Raw genomic sequence first — 14,900 nt, forward strand, 5'->3', positions numbered from 1 at the left:
GAAACTGCCATTTCTGAACGGGGCTCTGTCTTCTGGGTACTCCCAGGTTTCAATTCACTCAGGAGGATAAAATGGTGAGGATCCGTGTGTTGTCTGCTTTCTCCAGTTGCCATGGAGCCCCGGGAGGATGTGGTTCAAGGAAGGGAGCCCTCTTCATCAATAACACAGAAAATCCTTCCCAAGAGATGTATACAGACACCTTGGAGCTTACCTGAGCCTCAACCAACACAAAGTATATTTGCTGCTTTTGCTGGCCCTCCCCTACTTTTAGGTGGCTGTATGCACATTTCTGGAGAGGGACGAGCCCTCCCCACCCTCAGTCCTTCTTTTTTGTGAGCTGACACTGATCTCCAACTGACCTCAAGGGCAAGTACTCCTCCCATCAGCACCACCCCAACACACACATACATAGTATCTGATGGAGGAATCAGCACATGGCCCAAGCCAGAGCAATGACAGTCCTCCCTGGGACTTTTGCAAAAGTATTTGCAAGGAGGAGCATTCTTTCCTTCCTTAGGAGCTGGGGTTGCTACGTTGGTAGCGGGTGCGCTTATAGCTGCTGGAGGCCGCACAGGGCACGAGCCTGCCTGAGGTTGAAGACGACACTGAGGAAAGCTGAGCTGAGAGGCAGAGGGAACCAGACCAACAATATCACTGAGTACCTGCCAGGTAAACCAGGACGCTTCTGTTCTGGGAGCCAACCCAGTTTCCTCTTTTACATAAGCAGTTTGAATTGGCTTTCTGATTCTTGCAGAGAATGACTCCTGTGACCATTTTATCATTGTGTTAATCCTAATATAATCGCAGACCGCATGGGACACAGAAAACGCTGCTGCCCCACAGGTGGGGCAAATGAGGATTTGATTCTACCTTGAGGTAGTAAACCCTGCCAAGACCCAGTTCTCCAAAACTCAGCTCTGCCTCTCATTCCTTAAACTGCAAAAGCAGAGGCAGGCCCCCAGCCCCACTGTGTCTGTGGAAGGGCTAGCTCGGTTCCGAGAAGGAGCCTGTTGGAAGGACTCTGTCCTCTTCCTCCCACGGGCCACTGGCTGGCTGCCCAGGAGGACGGGGGAGGGGGAGGGAGAGGGGCTCTGACCTCTTGTAGGCAGAGTGATCGTTCTTGACGCTGCACTTCATGTTCTTCAGCTCGTCCAAGACTGCGAACATGTTGATGAACTTGCCCAGGGTCAGGAGGTAGGCCTCGGAGACAAAGTCCTTCCTCCGCTCGGCATGGCAGAGCCGCTTCACCTCACTGCAGAACCGCTCGATGGCCTTGCGCTGCAGGCAGAGGGGCAGCAGCTCAGGATGGGGCAGCCAGTGGGGCGGCTCGTTGCACTTTCCGGTGGGGTCAAAACTCCCTGGGGCCCTACTCAGAGCCTGGACGTTTGGAGAAAGGCAAATCTGCCCAGAGCCCTCTCTCAGAGGTGTCCTGAAATCCTAAGCTGATTTCTAGAAGGAAGCCCAGAACCCGTTCCGAAGTAAGTCAAGCCAATTAATTCATTCACCTCGCCCTTGCTAAGAAAGCATTCTGTCTTGTTCATGTATATCCCGGTACCTAGGACAGCAGGCACCAGAGAATAAGCGGGTAGAGATGAAGAGTGAAAGGGATGCTCAGAGAAAGAGGTTCATTCATCCAACAGATGGTGTTTACTGAGCATCTTCTATGTGCCAGGCACCGTTCTTGGCCTTGGGGTAAAGCAGGGAACGAAACAGAAAAAAAATCTCTACCCTAAGGGGCTTATATTCTAGTGATGGATGACAAAACAAAATAAACAAATTCTCTGTATTAGAATGTGATATGTGCTAAAATAAAGCAAAGGAAAGGAGACAGGGAGGCCTTCAAAGACCAGATTAAGCCACACTTCCTCCTTCCAGAGTCTACGTCCAACAAAACTTTCTGGGATGATGGAAATGTTCCCTACCTGCACTGTCCCATACAATAGCCACTCATACATGAACACTTGAAGTAGCGAACACAAGAGAGGATCTGCATTTTAAATTTTAATTTTAATTCATGTAGATAACCACACTGGACAACATAGTTCTAGATTATTCCAGCTCTCCCCTTCTCTAAATACCTCTTGTCAGGAGGCCCTCAGGTTCGCACTTATTTAGTCTCAGGGTATTTTTTATCTCTTGGACTTGCCTTCCCCGAAAGATTTTAGGTTCCTTGAAGGCAGGTCCATGATGCTAATAACAGCAGCTGCGATTTGCTCAACCTGCTCTGTAGTGAGGGCTCTACAAAACAGGGCTCTTTACAAGCAGACCTTATTTATCCTTAGAGAAACCCTGTGAAATGGGCATTCTTTCCAAGGTGAGAAAACTGAAGTTGTCAAAGGTCTGAAATAACTTACAGGTCACAGTCAGAATGTGGCAGAACCCTGGGTTTCTCTGCCTTCAAGGCTCTATCTGCACCTTCTGCAGATGTTCCCATCTCCCACCCATGAGAGGCCAGAGCAGAGCTGGGTGCAGGGCAGACCCTGGGCCAATGCCTGCAGCTCTACGTACGAGGCCCATAAATACATGTGCAACACCTGGAGGGCACATACGGTGAGGCAGGACTCCCACCCGGGCACAAGATGGTCTTAAAGCCATCAGCCTAGATTTCTGAATGGCTTCCAAATAATCATAATCACCAGCCTGCCCTCTTACGTTCATTCAGGAGCCTTTGGCTGTCTTTTCTCTTTTCCTCCTTTAAATGCTCACTCTTTTTGGCCTCCCAACTGGTCTCCCTGCTGCCACTCTTCCCCCTCCCGCCCCCGACACCTGTACTGCCCCTCACCTCCCATCCATCATCCACACAGCAGCCAGAACACCTGGATCAGATCATGTCACCAGAAACCTCCAGCGGCTTCCCGTGGTGCCTGAAGAAAATCCAGGTATTCTTTTCATGACCTTCAGTGCCCTGTATGGGTGGATCCCTGCCTACCTCTCCAACCTCACCATCTCTCACTCCCCCTGCTCACTATGCAGCCTCCCTGGCTTCGTTCCATTTCTTAAACACATCATGCTCCTTGAGGCTCCAGGGCCTTTGCCTTTGCAGTTCCTTCGGCCTGAAACCCTCTGCCCCTGGATCATCACTTGCCAGCCTCTTTCCCATCATACAGATCTCATTTCAAACGCCACCTCCCTTGAGGCCGTCCCTAAAGCTGTATCCACATCACAGACACCTTCTGTGCCAGAGGTTCTTTAATTGTATTTTATTCACAGCACTTTTTGTGCTGTGTATTGTTTATTGTCTGTCTCTCCTCCCACCCAAAACACACTCATTTGCCCACTAGGATGTGAATTACATAAAGGGAGGGAGCGTGCCTGTCTTGCTCACTCCAGCGCGCATCTGGGGCACTAGGAAGTGTTTGCTGAATGAATAAATAACATGGCACAGAAATCCAGTACCAGTGTCTAGAAGTGTGGGGGCCTTCGCAGGCATCCCGGTCCAGACCCACCCCGACCCCTCACCTGAAAGTACATGAACTTCATGAGCTTGGTGACCTCTGGCTCCAGCACCTCCACCGTCTTCTCATAGATCTCCACCCGGTTGGGCTGCTCGTTGCATTTCACCTGTGGGGAGACCGGGGGTTTCACGCACCCTGGTTTGCCCAGGCAGTTCTGGTTCACACCTGCTGTCTTATTAACAGGGCCCATTTTCACTGTTAGACGCGCCTCATTTAGAATAACAAATGATGTGGTTACCTAGTGGAAGGAGGCTGGGGTATCCCTGCCCACAGGTCTGATGGGGGCAGAACTGCTCCCCAGACATCGTCTGCAAGAAAGAAACCAGCTGGTCCCCTGAACAGAAGCCTCCTCCCCGTCAGTCTGTTCTGTGCCCCGACCACGAGCTGTACACACGTCTGTGTTGACCTGCACCGTCTCCCGTCCTGACTTTCCCCAACTCCTACCCCAGGGGGGCCTCTGCCAGATACCGAGCAGAGAAAAATGTTCTGTCCGTGGCACTGGACGCAGGTGGGACCAAGTCCCCTGGCCACACGAGGGCCCATTAAGAAGCCTGTTTTCCCCACCCGGTGGTTTTGAGCACGTCAGAACCCCGTGGCAGAGGTGTCCACAGCGTGCACGCCCCGGGCTGCCAACAGGGTGCTGAAACTGGAGAGGGAGCGAAGGGTAACAGACACAAGAACATTCATCGCACTGTTGCTTAGAAATTCTTAACACGGTAGCACCAGGCTGAAACACCCACCAGTTGACGGGTAAATGGGTAAAGTATGATGCACTCATACACTGTCATTATAATATAACTGTGGGGGGGATGAGACAGATCTGGGACCTGACATGGAAAGAGTGCTACCATAAACTGACAGATGGAAACAGCTGCAGGACAGGAAGGGTAATTTAATCCCGTTTTTATTTAACAAAACACAAAACAGTGTATGTGCTTGTGTATCCATAAATAATACAGGTACAGAGAATCTGACAGGGTGTGAACCAAGATGTTCATAAGTACTTATCCCTGGGGGTTAGGACTGGCAGCCAGGGAGAGGACTGGTTTCTGTTTACCCACCTGGGGCTTGTTGATTTGGTGACGGGGACCCACGAATAATATGATAATGGTAAAAATAATATCCGTGTGTGTCAACATGAAAAAAGTCAGCTATAAAGAATAAAGTGTAAAAGAGCAAGTGGCAGAACCACATAAATAGGAAACAACACACTTTTGTAAATGATAATAATTTACAAGATAATAATCAGACATATTCATGATGTTTGAGGAAAGAGAGCCAGAGGAATACGTGTCCATAGTGATACGCTTTGGTGGGAGGTGGGGGTTTGGGTGGTGGAGGGAGGGGGTGAGGACGTCTTGCTTTTTCCTTTACACCTTCTGCAGTGGTCTGGGTGCTGCACAGTTAGCATATACTGCTTTCAAATGAAATAATATTGAGCAATTTTTTTAAGTTGGCGTCAGTTTTATGGGACACTCCCTGAATGTCTTCAGCGTGCCCCCTTGGGTAGGAGGCCCTGCTTCACTCCCGGCCGCCTGGAGAAGGTCAGTGATCTGGATGGGGTGGGGTGGGGGGTGGAGGGTGGAGGCACCCCCTGGAGGGGCAGGACTGTCTCACCTGGGGGATGGCCCGGGAACAGCTGCGCCAGGTGTACAGCATGACCGCATACTCGTGCCCTTCCTCCAGCATTTCATTCTGAAAAGCAAAACATGATCAGCCGGGAGAAACCACTTCGGCGCCACAAGAATTCTCGATGGCGCCCCACCCCCCAAATCCTCAGGGCTCACTGTGTGGGCTGCGGACCAGCAGCCTCAGCATCCCCTGGGGGGCTTATGAGAAATGCAGAATCTCAGCTCCCTCCCTGGGCCTACGGAATCTGAATCAGCATCTCAATAAAATCCCCAGGGGACTCACACTCCTAGGTGCAATAGTAAGTCTGAGAAGCACTGGCCTAAATTATCCTCATCAGACACCCAAGGGCTCTACAAGCTGGACACATTTTTCAAAGACAGATGGCTAGCTCAGAAAGGAGGAGCAGATCCACTAGTTCCAACGGCAGAAGCTGTCCCAGATAAACCGTGAGCAAGCAAACAAGCAAGCAGCAAAACTGTATACAACAGAGAGGTTAAAAAACACAAAGAGGAATAATTATCAAAGCCTATTATTGTGTATTGAAAAATATTTTGGTGGAATATATACCAAAACTATGAATAGCAAGCTCTCTGTGGGGCTGGATAAACAGGGGCTTTCACTTTTTGTATCACATGGTACTATAATGCCTGCTCTTTTATAAGAGCCCATGTTACTCCTTCATAAGCAGGAAGACGGTTAAGATCGAGATTAAGATTTTTAAAAATAATACAGAGCAGCTGGCAAAGCTAACAACATCATGAAAAACGAATCTGATGACTCACCTCACCTAGTTAGTGCTTCAGTGGAAAGAGCCCTAAACTCAGGGTCCAAATATTTGGGCTGAAATCCCAGCTTCATCACTTCTTAGCCCTTTGGCCTTCAGGAAATCACTTAACCTAAAATTCTCCACAGCTAAGGAGCCAACCTGCCATAACTAAGACCCAGTGAGACCAAATAAATAAATAAATATTAAAAAAAAAGAATATAAACATATACACACGCCAGGTAATCTGTAAAGGGAGTTGAGTATTTATTACTAGGGAAAAGACAGACTGGCAGTTCCTCAAAAAGTTAAACACAGAGTTACCATATGACCCAGCAATTCTGCTCTGAGGTATACATCCAAGAGAAATGAAAACGTATGTCCACACAGAAACTTCCACATGTTCACAGCAACATTATTCTAGTAGTCAAAAAACAGAAACAACTGAATGGGTGAATGAATAAATAAAATGTGGTAGAGCCATGCAATGCAACAGTACTCCTCCGTAAAAAGGAATGAAGTCCTGATCTGTGCTATCTACCACATGGACGGACTTTGAAAACATTATGCTAAGTGAAAGAAGCCAGATGCAAAAGGCCACATATCATACAATCCACTCAGATGAACTGTTCAGAATAGACAAATCCATACAGAAAGTAGGTTAGCGGTTGAGGGAGAGCAGAATTGCAAGGGACTGCTAAAGGTTTGGGGGTTTCTTTTCGTGGTAAAGGAGATTAGATAGTGATGATTGTATAACACTGTGAATCTACTATAAAAACACTGAACTGTACACTTTAAGTAGTGAATTTTATTTATACGAGGGACGTCTCAAAAAATGCAATAAAAAGAGTATTACTAGATCGTCTCTTCCGTGAATATTTGTATCGATACAAAAATGAACCTTTACTTATTTTTTATCCCACACATCATATCTATTTCATAGTATCTTCCCAGCACAAGATCAGATGTAATTTGGAGCTTATTACTCTTTATAGTTTTGTTTTCAACAGCAAATGTCACTGACGAGTCACACTTTCATTTCTTAATTTAGAGAACTCTTTAAATCAGTAACGTGTTGTCCTTGAGACCAGAGAGAACCAAGATCAAGCCTGTGGGTCTGCTGCTGCCATCGCTTTAGAACACGTCAGAAAAGGGAGGTGACAGTAACATGTAGGGAACATGTATCTACATATCAGCACCAAGCTGCCCACCGGCAGACGTGAGCATCCCCACTCATTCGCCCAGTGAACCTTTCCCCGAGCATTCATGGGTCCCTGGCTTGGTGCTGTGTGCTGAGAACGGGTCAGTGAACAAGAATGATGTGGACTCTGCCCTGTGGACAGTTCAGCTGACCATCAGTCAGGTTTGTTGTATAATAATGCCTGGAATGTAGAGGTCAGGACGGTGTGGTGGATGGAGCCTCAGGTAACTTGAGTGCTGGTCCTGGCTCTGCTCGGATCCACCTTGTGTCTGGAAAAGGGCATGGTTTTCTCATTGGGAGGCAAAAAGTTGGCCTAAATCACTGGTTCTCAGCCCTGGCTGTCCATCAGTCACCTGGGGAACTTTGAGCATGCCTGATGCCCAGGCTGGGCTCCACTGGAACAAAGTCATTATCTCCGGGGGAGGGGCCCAGGCATCGGTGTTCTTTACCGCTTTCCAGGCGATTCCATGTGCAGCCCGGGTCGACTGCTGCACGACTAAAGGTCTCTCAGGTCCTTTACGTTTGTAAGAGTCCCTAAGTCCACCATTTAAACCCAACGTGAGCTCAGTTCCAATTTCAGATATGACAGACTGTACTTCTCAGCACTCACTTTGGACACGCAGCCCCCATCCCACCCCCAGCAAAGAACCCTTGACTGTTCCTCACAGCTGGTCGATTGCGTGGTTTACACACTTTCTCCTCCTCCTCTTCCTCTTTTCTCTGGCTACCCTGCCCTTTGAGAGATTCACTTTGCTCCAGTGTGGGTAGGAGAAATACAAAAAGATGAACATCTGATGAAGCCTCCGGCTGCTGATAAGCTACCCTAGACAAAGACTGAGCAAGGTACAAGGAGGAAATTGTTGAGGACGTCAGGTTTGGGCATTATCCATGAACATCAACAGTACACCCTCTTTTAAACCCTGCCTAAAACCATATCAACACTATCCCTGTGTCGGTAGAATAGTGGCCCCAGAAAGATGTCTGCATCCTAATCCCCGGAACCTGTGAAAACAATACCTTACATGGCAAAAGGGACTTTGCAGATGGAATTAAGTTAGCAACCTTGAGATGGGGAGGTTATCCTGGGTTATCTGGTGGACCCAGTGTAATGGCAAGGATCCTAATAAGTGAGCGAGGGAGACGAGAGACTCGGAGCAGGGGCCGTGAGGACGGAAGCAGAGACTGGAGTGGTGTGACTGCTGGCTGGAAGGGGGCTGAGCCAAGGAGTGTGGGCAGCCTCTAGAAGCTGGAAAAACAAGGCAACAGATGCTCCTCTGGAGCCTTCAGAAACACATGCAGCCCTGCCCACACCTTGATTTTAAGCCTGTAAGATCCCATGCCAGACTTCTGACCAAAAGAATGGTAAGCAAATAAATTTGTGTTGTTTTAGGTCACCAAATCTGTGCTAATCTGTTACAGCAGCAATAGAAAATGAACACAATCCCCCTCCAAACTGGCCCCTCCTAGGACTTCCCTATTGGTGCCCCTGAGCTGGTGTTTCCAAGAAACCTCCGTCAGCATCATTCCCGCTCCCATCAGCTCCAGCACCCAGCAGACTGGGAAGCCAGACCGCCAGTGCCTCTCATATCCATGTCTCCCTAGCCATCCCTCACACCACTGGCCTCATCAGGCCCTTGGCGCCTCAAGTGTGGATAACTTTAACTATTCAACTGATGTATTCACCTCACTCACGCCTCCTTACCACTTGTTCTGCACAAAACTAACAAATAAGACTTATTCCTCAAGTGTAGTTCTGTTCACATTTCTCCCACGAATGAAAAATTTCCATTGCAACTGATTTTTAAGTGAATTAAAGCCCTCTGCTAACGACTGACTTGTGTCCCCCCAAATTCATAGGTTGAAGTCCTAACCCCAGAATGTCAGAATGTGCCTATATTTGGAGACAGGGCCTTTAAAGAGATGCTTAAGTTAACCTGAGGCCATTAAGGACCCTGATCCAATCTGATTGAATCTGGACACACAGAGAGACACCTTACATCTGCCTACACAGACAACAGACCCTGTGAGGACACAGCCAGAAAGCGGCTGTCTGCAAGCCACAGAGAGGCCTCAGGAGAAAGCAACCCTGCTGACACCTTGATATTGGACTTCTCGTCTACAGAACTGGGAGAAAATAAATTTGTTATTTAAGCCACCCAGTTTGTGGTATTTTGTTATGGAAGCTCTATCAAATGAAGATATCCTCTATGCACTGACCTCTATCTAATTTTTTATAAATACCACCAAGAATTTCCCTATATGTACTTTACAGTCCACACCCAGGCAGTCTCTGTGCTTTTTGCCTCTGTGCCTTTCTTCATGCTGCTTCTACCGGCTGGTATGTCTTCCCCATCTCATCCCTGACAGATAATTAATTCTAAGCAGAGGTCAGTGGAAAGAGATCAGGGCTGGGAATCTGAAGTCCTGGGTTCTAGGTTCAACCCTGTGATTTACTAATTGTGGGATCATAAGCAACCTGCTTATTAACTTCTCTTGGTCTCAGTTTTCTCATCCCTAAAATGGGTATAATGATCTCTTTTCAAGTCACAGGGCTGTTAAAAGGTTCCAATGATATCACGTATGAGAAAACTTTATGTAGTTTAAAGTACTATATATATATATATAGGTTATAATGTGTGTGTGTATAGTATACAAGGCTCTATTCAAAAGCCATTTCCTTCATCAAGCTTTCTCTGACCCTCTAAAGGCCCCTTAAAAACTGAACTTTCACCATGTATTTTACCTTTAACTTCATACATTTTTATTTGTCTGCAAAGAGCCATCTAGAGCACAGTCTTTGGAGTCAAACACATTTGGGTTTAGCTCTGTTATTTGTCAGTGGCAGGACTCTGAGCAAGTTACTTAACTTTTCTAGACTTCAGTTTCTCCCATCTATAATATAAGTATTGTAATAGAACTTCTTCACAGCGTTGAGGTAAGGATTAATTAAGACAGTGCATTTAAAATATCTGCACAGAAAATGTTCAGTAAATGATAAGCTTGTCTATTTCCACTTGACTCATTGAGAACCAAGACCGGCTCCATTTGTCCTTGCACACCCCTCTCTCCAGCATCTAGCAGGGTCTCTGCAGGTACCAGGTACACAATATTTATTGAACGAATGGGCAGGGTGTGTCGAGACAGGATTTAGGCTATCACTGATATAGTGAGAAAGGTCCACTGAGTCGCAGGCAGCCTGTGAATGAGAAATTTGGAATTCTTTAAATGTCAGTGATGCATGAGGATGAAATCAATGAAAGCCCAAGAGGGAAGGGCACCCTCACAGATGGCTCAGCCAGAGACCCATCAGACAAGTGGCCCCTGTTTGTGAATGATTTAGGCCACCAGCTTCCTCCAGTCGATAATGTGTTACTCCAAACCTTTTTTGAGAAACTTTGTGCTTTGGTCAAGAGCCAAAGTTCCACACAGCCAGTAATCTGTAAAGCATAAAACAAGGCAGGATCTATTCAACTGCTAACCCCCAAAGCTAGAGAAGCTCAGGGAAGTGAATGGTGGGAATACAGCTGTGCCCCAAAGGTGAGCAGGATTTGCAAGGCTGGACGATAGGGAACCGTGTGCCCCCAGGCGCTGAGAGGGGATGGGCAAGGCATGAGAATGGGCTTGAGGAGATGGATCTTGACGGAGGTAGAGGGTTCTCGGAACAGCTGAGCACATGCCCCTGGTGAGAGAAGCTGCCCACAGCCCAACCCCCACCAGCACAGGGTGTGTCTGTCCCTGAGGGTCACAGAGACTTACCATGCTGGAGTGGACCGTAGCCTGCTCAATGTACCTTGCAATGCCTGTGACAAACGCATTCCTGTCCTCGAAGTTTGTGTCAAAGTTAGCCTGCAGGAATTAGAGAACAGGAACATCTGGGTGTTGCAAAACAGGTCCAAGGTGGCTGGGTGTCCAGGGAATAAACTGCTGCCAACAAATGCCTAAGTTCTCTGTGGAAGCCTTTCCCCACGTCATCCTCTCTTCTTCCCCTAAGAAATCCCACCCTGAACCCCAATGGGCAGCAGCCAGCTACAGACAGGGCCTGCATCTGCTTCCCAGGGGTAATCAGGTTCACCCAGGGAGCCTCGGAAGTAAAAGCCTAAACCATAGGAGCCTAAATAGCTCTTAAAAGTGAAGATGCAACTTTTTTTTAAAAGAAGCAGACTCATAGATATAGAGGAAAAACTAGTAGTTACCAGTGGGTGGGGGGAGATGGAGGGATAGAGGGGTCGGGGGAAGGAATGGGAGGTACAAACTAGTAGGTGTAAAACAGGCTCAAGGCTGTATTGTACAACACTGGGAATATAGCCAATATTTTGTAATAACTGTAAATGGAAAGTAACCTTTAAAAACTGTATACAAATAAAAAAATGTTAAAAGATGAAGATAATAAAAAAAGTGAAGTGGTACACTGCTTTGATCCAGCAGCTGCAAAAATACTTGCCTGAGAGTGTAGATACATCTGTACAAGAATAATAACAGCAGCATTTTTTTGTTAAAAAACTAGAAACCATCCAAATATCCATTAACAGCAAAAAGCTAAATAAATAATACTATATCCATACAATGGGTTTATCTTATAAGTACTATATGGTGGTTAAAAATAGTGTGCTTCAATGTTCATTGCAGCACTATTTACAATAGCCAGGACATGGAAACAACCCAAATGTCCATCAACAGATGAATGGATAAAGAAGATGTGTGGCACATATATACAATGGAATATTACTCAGCCATAAAAAGGAATGAAATTGAGTTATTTGTAATGAGGTAGATGGACCTAGAGGCTGTCATACAGAATGAAGTAAGTCAGAAGGAGAAAAACAAATACCGTATGCTAACACATATGGAACAAAAAAAAATGGTACTGATGAACTCAATGGCAGGGGAAGAATAAAGATGCAGATGTAGGGAACAGACTTGAAGACACAGAGAGAGGGGGAAGGAAAAGCTGGGACAAAGTGAAAGAGTAGCATTGATATTTATATACTACCAAATGTAAAACAGATAGCTGGTGGGAAGCAACTGCATAACACAGGGAGATCAACTCGATGATTGGTGATCACCTAGAGGGGTGGGATAGGGAGGGTGGGAGGGAGGCTCAAGAGGTAGGGGATGTGGGGATATATGTATAAATACAGCTGATTCACTTTGGTGTACAGAGGAAACTGGCACAACTGTGTAAAGCTATTACACTTCAATAAAGAGCAAAAGAAAAAAAAATAGTGTGGTAGCATAGCAGTATTGTCAGGAAAAACATCCATAATAAATTTTAAGTTAAAAAAGCCAAATCATAGAGCAATATAATACAGTGTCATTCTCTTTTGGTAAAAAAAAAAAGTTATATATATACATGGCAAAAAGGTGTGTGGGTGTGTGTGTATATATATATATAGGTATAGTTACAGGGAAATTTTTATGTTACAAATACTTTGCTGTATTGCTTATAATAAAAAAGATATTTACATAATTAAAATTTAATGTGGGTTAGAAACTGTGAATAAACCAACTTGATGAGTTGAACCTTCAGGCATGCGCTTAATAAATGTAGCCATGGAATGAAATTAAAAATATACTATCCATTTATATTTAGTCTCATTTAGCAGTCCAAGAACTTTCAAAAGGTCAAATACAGCTAAAAAGCCAAACATTTCCAATTAACTTACTCTTTCATAATGTGGTGCACTCACTCAGCACACCCAGACAAGGGGCTATTTGCAAGGCTGACTCCAGCTGCACCGATGCCCTTCCCACCACGCTGCGTGGGGTCACGGTTTTGAGCAATGTGATCACAGTTTGTCACAAGCTTGCCTCTCGTAGGCAAAACCAAACAACTGTGAGCAGCTTCCCTGAGCCATTATCGGCTGTGGGGAGTTGAAGATCTCTTCTCACACACATGAAGGAAAAGTAATTACCCAGGCAGGCTCTAGGGGTTTCTAAATCGTGATATTTAATTCATGAGATCAGAGCTGCCAAAATCTTGGGTGGTGGTGATGCAGCAAGAACAGCCAGGAAGGTATTTGGGGTCAGAACAGATCAACAAGCCTTCCTCAGGGAAAAGAAACAGCCCTGGTGTACATTTACTAGTTAATCTATTTCTTACACTCATCTCCGCCAGTGCACCAGGGACTCCATCAGCTCATGACCTTTCACCTTCTAGATGCAGGCATCCCCCTTCTCTCCGCCTTCAGGGCAAACCCTCTCAGGGGATCCTCAGAATTCCTGACCCCCCACCCCCATCCTGGCCCCAGTGCCCTGGGAGGACTTACCTGGTACATGATGGAGGAAGGTGGGGGCTCGATGCATGGCTGCTGGTCAGGGAGGGGCAGCTCTTCCAGCAGGTCCACGTTGGACAGGGCATCTTCCAGCGTGACGTGAGTGGTCATGGCTGCAGCTTCTGTTGTTCGCACTGAGGGGATGGAAGAGAAGGAAATGGAGAATTTCAGGGGCCTCCAAACATTTCTCCCAAGCTCACCCTGTCCAGGCTCTTTCTGGAGAACCCAGGGAGTTAACACGCACTGATACCACGTCCACTTGCTACTTCTTCACGTGGTGCCCTCTACCTGCGCCTGACATCTGAGGGAGCATCTCTTTACAGTTTACAAAGTACTTTTTTATGTCTATTGTCTCAGCTGAGCCTCACCACAACCCTCTGATGGCAGGTGGTATCAAACCTACATAACTGATGGAAAAACAAGGCTCAGAGAAGTTATGTGATGCCCACGCAACCACTGTGACCAGGAGCAAAGAACCTCAAATCATGCCTGACGCTAGGACGTGGGCCCAAGTCAGCCTCCAGTTTTTGTTATTCAAGAAGATACTTATCAGTTCCACTCAAATTATTGCATAATACAAATATCCATGATCAAGAGAGCCAAAGATTATCAACTTGAAACCAGAGTTTAAAATTAAGCTGGGAGTCAAAGAATTCAGACTCCAGCAAAGTTAACCTTATTTGCAAAAACATTAGAGCCACTGTCTTCTTTGGCCTGGAAGTATGGTATGTTTTGTGAGCCACACCAAACAAATCAGTCCCAAATGGACATTTTTGTGTCTCAGACCCTGGCAGAGTACAGCAGCTGTGATGAAAACTTTGCCAGACAGTGAAGCTGAAGAGGTTCTAAATAGCACTTACCTAACAGGAACTAACTGCTATTATAACAACTCAGCACTCAGCAAACAGAACACTCATTTTTTTAAAGCATATGTGAAACATTAATAAAAAATGATCATGATTTGGGGCATAAAACAAGTTCTCACAAGTTCCCCCAAATTGACCTTCTAGAAGTCACATTCACTGATTACAGTGCAATAAAATTAGAAATCAATAATGCAAATTATTACAAAGAAAAAGCCCCACACCTATGAAAATTTGTAAAAACATACTTCCAGGTTATTCATAGCTAAAGAGGAACTCAAATAGAAATTACATAAAATATTTAGAACTGAAAGAGAGCATGAATAAATGTCTTAAGGCATTTCGTAGAAAATAAGAAAGAATTAAATGAACTGAATTTTCTACTCAAAAACCTAAAAGAGGATAAAAATCACACCAAAGAAACAAGAATGCAGAGATTACTAATTACAAAAGCAGAAATAAATGAAGCAAAAAACAAAGCAAAACAAAACAAACAGTAGACTAGGTGAACAAAAATCTGAAACCTGAGTTTTATAAAAAGATGGAGGGGGAGAGGGGAGGAGGGGGAAGAGGGGGAGGAGGAGAAGCTGCTGCTGCTAACCCTTTAGCACATCTCAATAAGGAAACACAGAGAAGGCCGACTGTGCTCCGGAGAGCACCCCTCCCTCCCTCCCATCACTAATCCCAGGGAAGCCTGAGATCTGCTTCGGGGCT

General features: G+C 46.0%; 1 protein-coding gene across 1 annotated transcript in view; it reads right to left on the bottom strand.

The window, feature by feature from the left end:
- CYFIP2 (cytoplasmic FMR1 interacting protein 2) overlaps positions 1 to 13,445 on the bottom strand; it is a 114,740-nt gene extending 101,295 nt beyond the window's left edge. The window contains exons 1-5 of the mRNA XM_057730110.1: positions 13,318 to 13,445; positions 10,808 to 10,897; positions 5,073 to 5,150; positions 3,460 to 3,561; positions 1,097 to 1,278 (exon numbers count right to left, since the gene is read on the bottom strand). Coding sequence (XP_057586093.1) covers positions 1,097 to 1,278; positions 3,460 to 3,561; positions 5,073 to 5,150; positions 10,808 to 10,897; positions 13,318 to 13,434 — 569 coding nt within the window. The 5' untranslated portion in view covers positions 13,435 to 13,445. The remainder of the gene's footprint in view (positions 1 to 1,096; positions 1,279 to 3,459; positions 3,562 to 5,072; positions 5,151 to 10,807; positions 10,898 to 13,317) is intronic.
- Positions 13,446 to 14,900: the final 1,455 nt, after the last annotated feature.

The sequence above is a fragment of the Hippopotamus amphibius genome, chromosome 1 (assembly GCF_030028045.1).
Source record: "Hippopotamus amphibius kiboko isolate mHipAmp2 chromosome 1, mHipAmp2.hap2, whole genome shotgun sequence".
Lineage (NCBI taxonomy): Eukaryota > Metazoa > Chordata > Mammalia > Artiodactyla > Hippopotamidae > Hippopotamus > Hippopotamus amphibius.